The 7,928-nt window shown below is 40.4% G+C and overlaps 1 protein-coding gene across 1 annotated transcript; it reads right to left on the bottom strand.

The window, feature by feature from the left end:
* Positions 1 to 2,499: 2,499 nt before the first annotated feature.
* On the bottom strand, positions 2,500 to 5,620 carry LOC143601657 (calmodulin-binding protein 60 B-like). The gene is made up of 6 exons (XM_077079011.1): positions 5,486 to 5,620; positions 5,323 to 5,389; positions 4,820 to 4,872; positions 4,054 to 4,535; positions 2,802 to 2,962; positions 2,500 to 2,727 (listed from the first exon to the last, which is right to left on the bottom strand). The coding sequence occupies exons 1-6, from the start codon at positions 5,581 to 5,583 to the stop codon at positions 2,500 to 2,502; spliced, it is 1,089 nt and encodes a 362-aa protein (XP_076935126.1). The 5' UTR covers positions 5,584 to 5,620.
* Positions 5,621 to 7,928: the final 2,308 nt, after the last annotated feature.

Below are 7,928 nucleotides of genomic sequence, written 5' to 3'. Positions count from 1 at the left end.
ATGTCCCTTGCAAACTTGGATGTTCCCGCATTTGCAGCAGTTGGTCTAAAGGTTTTGGAGAAGTCGCGTGGGTTTCCCCCCGCGTTCCTTGGTTTGAAGGTTTCTCCGAAATTCCTTCTTGGTTGGAAGTCCGTTTCTTTACGCTTCCTTTTCGCCCTATGGCGAGGGTTCGCGTCAGTGTCGGATTCCTCCCGATCATCGTCCGAGTACTCGTACTCACTGTTCATGTTGAGCTGTTGTCGAGTGCTTCCGAATTCGTCAGCCTGTTGGAGTGAACGCAAGCGTTCATCAAACTCAGCTTGGAATTCCTTCTGACGTGCTTCGGCCCAGGCCTTAACTTGATCGAGTGTTTGGCGAAGGAGCCTCGTCTGTTTCTCCAACTGGGCATCAGTGAACCCCAGTGAAATATTGTTTACTGCACTTGCCCCGGCTTGGGTAACCGGGGTAGTGTTCGTAAAATTTGTGTAACCGCCGGTGTTCCCCCCAGTAGCTGGGGTTGTGGTTACCGGGGTTTCTTGGTCACTTACTGGCCTTGGGACCGGAGTAACGTTAACCATTTTTTCAGAAGTTTTGAAAAAACTGAGAATTAGTTCTAGCTTTTATGCACGGATGGCGCCAATGAAGAAACACTAGGTGACCCCGGGCAGATTATGAATAATCTGGGGGTTAAGTAATGTTTCCCACGAGGGTTAGGTCCGGCAGAGATGGTTATTCTGATGACCTGCAAAACAGACACCGTGAGCTCGTCACTGAGAAGGGGGGGTTCCTCCTTGTGACCACCCTCCGGCGTGAGAATCAGACTAGATTGCTCTGAATATGTGTATATAAAGAGAGATTGCTAGAGAAGATAAGATACAAGATGATCCTACCGTTCCAAGGTGTTGGAGTATTTATAGCCGAAGGTAGGTTTCCAAGCAGGTACAGCCAGTTGTATAATATTCCTGTTCTACCAACTATGGGCTACGCACGTGCCATGCTGGTTGGTGGGTAGGCAGCGGCTGATAGTGACAAGGCCGGCTGTGTACTGTTCCCTTTCCACCAACTGCAGGCTATGTGCGTGCCACGACAAGGGTTGGTGAGTAGGCAGCGGCTAATAGTGACAAACAGTACTAGAGCATGCTCCTCCTCGTACTGTTGTCGGTGAGCTGTCACCCTGTGATTGGTTCATGGGCTGCTTTGGTCAGATCTTGTCTATTTTGTCCATACCTTGGCAGGTATAGTACAAAAGATCTTCCAGAAGCATACGGACTGGCTCATTTGGGCGGGAGTATTCCCGCCTTGCTCATTCCTTCAGGTGACACTGAATTATTGAGAGTTAGTGCCTTGTGCGTGTAGCCTTGCTATTAGTGCGGGTAGCCTTCCCTGATGGCTTGTATCCGCAGCTGCGGAGACAGGCGGGGTACTTCACCATTGGGAGGCTTTCCCTGCGGGAACAGCTGGCGTACTGCGCGTAAGGTCTTCATCTCTGAGCATGGTGGGTCCTGCGGAATCAGTTGGTCCTTGCGCAGGCGTCCCTCTTCAAGGTGAGTCTTGCGGGTCCAACAGGGCTCTGCTGGGACCTACCTCTTCACATACCCATATGTAAACTAATTTATACATACAATCAAAAGCTTTATTGTACATAATACTGGTTTGAGCATCAACATTACATTGTAAAAGGCATAAAACAATGGCGATCGCATACACAGATGCTGCCACAAAAACATACTATAGGAGAAACTTAGCCCCCAAAACAACTGCTTTTTACAACTATACTTACCAGTTTCATCTATTTCACAAACATACACCCAAAAAGTTGAAAAAAATGAAGACATGCATTCAAAGAAGAAAGAAACATATTATCTAGCCCGCACCCGAGGTAAATGATGCCCGATTAATATACGGATACAGTTTTTGCATTCTTTTTGCAGCAATGTCTCGCATAACTAAAACCCACTTGACGGCTGCCCGAATCTTGCACCACCTGCCCCTAGGGGACCCGTTTCTTGTGAAGCATATACCAAAATCAGAGGAACCAACATCTTGCCAAGATGATGGTCCCACTTGACCTGGCACCATACCCGACCCCGAACTGCATCCTTCACCATAGCTAATATCATCTGTTACGTATCGATTGTTGTTACTTGCCCTGGACATGTATGTCAGCTGCATGTGCGTTTGATCTGCACATAATAGAGACAGAGTGGCGTTAACTTATCGTGCTAGTTTTGACCGGTTTACTTATCAATTGGTAGTTTTTGAAGCAATTGATAAACCACGTGAACTAAAATCATCGCAGTTAACTCTTATCTACCTGGGTGCAGAGATTGGATATTAGCGCCACTTATGAGAGCATCACCAAGTAAATTAGATGTTAAAGCCGAAGCTCCAAAAACCGTCAAATCATCCATCGGTAACATCACATCTAAATATTTATAAAACCGCTGCTTTAAAGATTCCACCAGGACCTGCAGGTCATGAAAACATGTATAACTATCACATTTCAATTAACCTCTAGTGTTAAAAGACGGGGTGAAAGCGCACGAACCGTCTGATAACCTGAAGTTTGTCAAGTGAAGAGTAACTTAGACCATCAAAAGTTGCACCAACAATGTAGAATATGGAATTGAATAAAAGCCCAATTCCTTCTGCCATACAGTTATATACATACAAACTGTCATCCAAAACACAATCTTTCACGTGTTTTATAATCGTCTCCCATGTCTTGTTACTTGACCCGCCAAGTATCTGTTTTATAATAATAATAACTAGTTTATGAAAAACTTAATGTGGCATGAAACTAATAATACAGGATGTGTTACCTTGCGTAGTGAGGACTCGTTTGTGACATATATTTGTAACAAGTGTTTCACAGTACAAATTCTGTTTGACCCCAATCGTTTATGAAACGCCCCATCTTTCGCTATCTTTTCTAAACGCCATATGTCATCATCTAAAGCTGGAGGATGGTGCTTCTTGTATGCTAAACCATGAACAAAATACTATTAGTCATAATACGATTATAATTATCGGTAATATTAACTATTTGCCAGTTTTTAAAGTAGATGTAGATGTCACGGATTTTGGACTACAAAATATTGCAGGGGTATTTTGGGAACTTCGCTAATAAGCAGACATTTTTTTAAAAAACTATATAGACTAAAAACATTATAAGATACTGACTCAGAGAAATTTAGATGTTGCAGTTTGACCCATGTGACTTACAAATGTGTCAAATGGGTCCTATCGGCTTGTAGACAATGGAAGCGTATTCAAACGCATAAAATTGCGTTTACTAGAAAAAATTGTGCAGCCAGTTTCCAGTAATATAATCTTATGTAATGACACTTGGTATGTTCTTTAGTAACAAAATCCAAAAAAATTGATAAAAATAGTGTTTTCAGGTCAATCTTACCAATTTTGACCTGTGAATAAAACCACTCTAAACCACTTAACTAAAAACTTACACAAAAACTTTTCAATAATATAATCTCTCTAATCATACTTATTATGTTCTTTAGCTATCAAATCCAATAAAAAGGATCAAAAGTAATGTTTGCGGGTCAACCCAACAAGTTTTGACCTTTGAATGAAACCCCTCTAAAACACCTTATTAAACAAGTCACACAAATACTTTGTAACAATATAATCTCTATAATCATACTAAACGCGCTCCTAAATTACAAAAAAAGAAAAAAAAAACGGATAAAACAGTGTTCATGTGTCAACCCAACCAGTTTTGACCCGCTTTGACCTGTGAATAAAACTCCTCTAAATCACAAATCAAAAAGTCTCACAAAAACTTTGTACTAATATAATCTCAGTAGACATACTTAGCAATTAGCATGTTCTTTAATTACTAAATCCAAAACATGGATAAAAGTAGTGTTTGCGGGTCAACTTGAATAAAATCCCTCTAAATCACTTTACTATAAACTTACACATAGACTTTGTAATAATATGATCTCTATAACCATACTTAATGCAACGATCAAAATTCAAAAAACTGAAAAGCAGTGTTTGTAGGTCAGCCCAACAAGTTTTGACCCGCAAACACACATAGAGAAGACTTACATTCTCCACGTTGATCTTTCACCACAAATGGCTCACTTATCGCTTCTCGAATCCTCACTCCCGAAACTGCACGTGCACCTAGCCTAAACGTTCGACTCCGCCTCCAACTTGAATTATCAGTAAAAAACACATCACCTAGATCACTGACCCCGTCTTTTAAAACCGTCACTAAATCACCCGCCAGTAAAGGTCGTTTCCCGTCTCGTGCATATATAACTTTGGCCTCAAAATCCTTTTGAGACCAATCTTCATCATCATCAACAGTGAAGTCACCATCAAGTGGAACAAAGTGTATCTTTAAAGAAGATAACAGCCCCGTTGATACTATTCGATGGTTATTAGTGTCGAATAAGACTAGTTTAACTGCAGTGTTATCCTCAGATTCCACCTTGCTGCCTGTGAATAACATTTGTGGTAACTTGGTTTGGAAATGAAGCTGAAAAGATGTCGTGTCGCGTGATTCTAGCATGCCGAAGGTAGATCTGTCACAAACATGAGATCGTGTCAAATGAACCTTCTAAACATATATAAAACTTGAGTAGTTATTATTACTCTACAGTTTTGAACTAGAGTAATTGCAGTATGTACAAAAATAAACTAGAGTAATGATTATCACTTCAGTTCAAAAACGGTGGAATAATAATTATTCTAGTGTTTGTATAACTACTCTATATATTTATTTGTACGCATTCCATGTTAAAAGTTGTTTGTATTTTACCCCAACACTATGTATATAATTAAAACTTGAATGAGAGGGAGATCTAACCTTGGTGATGAAGAGCAGAGGCGTTGACACACAAGTTGCACCTCGTCTCGCACCTACCAGAAAATGGATCGTACGTTAGTAACTAATATATGAAAGCATGCGCAAAATAAAATATATTAACTCAGTTTTCCAAGTATTTTATAGAAGTCAGTTACCCATCAGGTGTTCTAATCCGATATAATAATGTTTCTATGAATGTTAAAGATTTAAATTAAGTGAGCCGGACAATAGTTATATGAATCTAGGTTACTGGTTAGTGATTATATATATTTTCCAAATTGACTTAAAGCCAAACAGTTATGAAACTTGGTTATCATTAAGTGATTTTCTTTTATCACTACTTGTTTCCTTCAGGTTAATTAATTGGAAACAAAACTTACACTTATTAGTAACCAAGATTTATATATTATTCATTTGCCTCATTTAATTCCAAAAAACTTAAAAACACCTCGCATCAAATCAAATTGTTAAATAAACGCACTGATCAAGTAGAGTGATCTTACCCATCTCCGAATCAATGGTTCCAAAGTTGAAGCTAATTCTTGAGACGAAAACCCATGCATTACATTTCTAGCAAGAAAAACAAAACCCGGCCGGGCCGCCATGGCAAGAAAATTAATATTAACATTAATAAATTTAGAAACTGAAAAAATCTTAATCACTCACTTTGATGAGACAAGTTTTTGCTTGGATTTATAATTGACAAGTTTACAGCTGCCATCTTCTTCTTCTTCAACCTCACCTAACGGTCGTTTCAGTACCATCAACACCCAAAAATATAACTAGCTATAGTCTTATAATCAGTTAATGGTACATAAATAAAATCCAAACAGCCAAAATTCATACGTTATTTATAGAAGGTGTGTGAAAGCTTCTTTGAAGCTTCCTAGTCAATTGTCAACTATATAATATAAATTAAGCATTATGAAATCAACAATGTTATATGAACTACGTGGACCGTTGTGTGTTAATGTGGGCGGGTGTGGGTGTTGTTATACTATTATATATTTTTGATATACGTACTAAATAAAGAATCTTTTTTCTTGTCATGTAATTATAAAATTAAGGCTTGAATTATGCACCTTTTACCATAATAAATAAATAATTTAATTCTCTATCAGTGGAGACAAATTGGAGATCGAGTGTATATGGAAGGCCCCTACTAAAGTACCATAGTACCAACTACAAAACAAAAATAACAATTTTCTCCTTGATAATATTCTAATGATGTCGACGTCGGATCGAATCGATTAAATTGAAAATTGCATCTTAGGTTGGTAAAATTATCATTCTTAAAAGTGAAAATCACCAAACTGGTTATTTTTACGAAAATTCCATTTGACAAGATACTTACTGTTCACTTTGATTCTTTTACGATAATTTATTCTCACTTGACGGTTGCCACAAGTTACTTAATTATTTAATAATGCATTAAATAAACATAAAAAGGCAAAAGAGTCAAACATTCACTGTAAGTGAAGAAACGTGGATCTACTCACTGGTAGCAGATCTACTTTCCTCGGGTATGATTAAACTGTTTCACCGATGGTTCCTCTGAATCCGTGTTCTTCACCTACAAAATGAACAACGCCGTTACTTACCCCTCAGAAAGGGACAGAGGGGTCCTCTTTGGGGTAACCCTCCGGCGTGAGAATCAGTATCTTTGTGGAGAAGATAATAATGTGTGAGTCAGTGAATCTCAAGAGTATTGCTGAATCGCTGAATACTCTTGATTGTGTGACTGTGTGTTTTCTATAACTGACTGTGAGTGAATGTAATTCAATATGATTGAATATGATATCACTGCTTGTAACTGTCAATGATTGAGTGTGAATGTGTCATCAAAGTGGAGTTGATGCTGTATTTATAGTGCTAGGGTTACCACCGGTTGGGCTCAACCTCGTTGGCTTCCTCCCATCGCACTGCGCCACGTGTCCTCTGGGACACCTGGCGCTTTCTCGTTGGTTGTAATCACGTGGTAACACATGTGTCATGCTGAGTTGTCGACCTTTCATTCGGCAGCTATCAACATCAGCATATTCTTTCTCCTTAAAAAGATACCTTCTGGAAGGTTGTCTGATGTGCACAATCAAGGTTGCCCTAATCCTGATTTGGATAAGGACGAGGTTGATTATGTGCACGTATGATATGCGCTCACCCTGAGGATGCGCGGGGTCTTCTCTTTATTCTCACGCGCAGATATTTCATGCGCAGATGTGATATGCACGAGCATGTGATATGCGCCGCGCGCTGATGCGCTGCGCGCATATGTGATGCGCGAGCATATGTGTGCCTGGGCATATGATGCCTGAGCATGTTTTGTATGCGCCATGCGCATAGGTTTTGGCTTTGTGCCTTCATAATGTCTTTATCTTGTGGGTTGACCCGCCTTGCTTGGTGTTGAGGCGGGTACATACCTCTTCAAGCCCCCCCAGTCTAATGTGTGTCTTATCTCGCGCGAGCGCGGTAAGATGGATATTAGACTTACTGATTTTTGTCTTTTAATGGGGTTTTGTCGTTTTCCTGGTTGCTTCCATCGTTGCGCGAAGTTCTATCCATTTGGTTGAAAACGAAGGGTCCAAACACGTGGTTAGTTGGTGGTGACGTGCGCCGTAAACATGTCAGACGTTTCGTGTGCTCGAGGTGCTACAGTTGCCTTTCACGTCCCTTCACACAGCTGTCTTGAACACGTGTCGCGCTCGCATTGGTTAGCACCTGCGAGTGGGGGCGCGTCTCTGCTCCTTGGCAGGTCGGTTACAATTTTATGTCCCCTCAACAGTGTTAGGGACACGTGTCGCGCCCTCGTTGGCTTGGACCCGCGAGTGGGGGGCGCGTGAAATCCGATCAGCTGCCACATTTCTCTCTCCTGGGCCTATAAAAGGAGGCCCTTAGGAAATTTTTATCTTCATCTTCATTGTTGATAATTTTCTTGTTTCTGCCTTTCATATTCTGAATTGAGTGTTTTCATCTTTTCGATTCCTTGATTATATGCTGCTGCAGTTGTATGTCTGATAGTTCAGACTCGTCTAGCCCCTCAATCACCTCTGTTGCCTCTCGAAGACGCCGTGTGAAATCTGTGGTGATGTCGACATTGAAGCAAAAGGGGAAG

This window comes from Bidens hawaiensis, unplaced genomic scaffold (genome assembly GCF_021521415.1).
Source record: "Bidens hawaiensis isolate Kalapana, Puna unplaced genomic scaffold, B.hawaiensis_p1.1 tig00056914_1, whole genome shotgun sequence".
In the NCBI taxonomy this organism is placed as follows: domain Eukaryota; kingdom Viridiplantae; phylum Streptophyta; class Magnoliopsida; order Asterales; family Asteraceae; genus Bidens; species Bidens hawaiensis.
This window is presented reverse-complemented; position numbering and strand designations above follow the sequence as displayed.

What these genes read in the sequence shown, in the direction of transcription:
- LOC143601657 (XM_077079011.1), bottom strand. Translation starts at nt 5,583, where the DNA reads ATGGTACTGAAACGACCGTTAGGTGAGGTTGAAGAAGAAGAAGATGGC. An exon ending in CTCTGCTCTTCATCACCAAG is followed by an intron (nt 4,536 to 4,819) that starts GTTAGATCTCCC and finishes TGTTTGTGACAG; the next exon opens with ATCTACCTTCGGCATGCTAG. An exon ending in ACGAGTCCTCACTACGCAAG is followed by an intron (nt 2,728 to 2,801) that starts GTAACACATCCT and finishes ATTATAAAACAG; the next exon opens with ATACTTGGCGGGTCAAGTAA.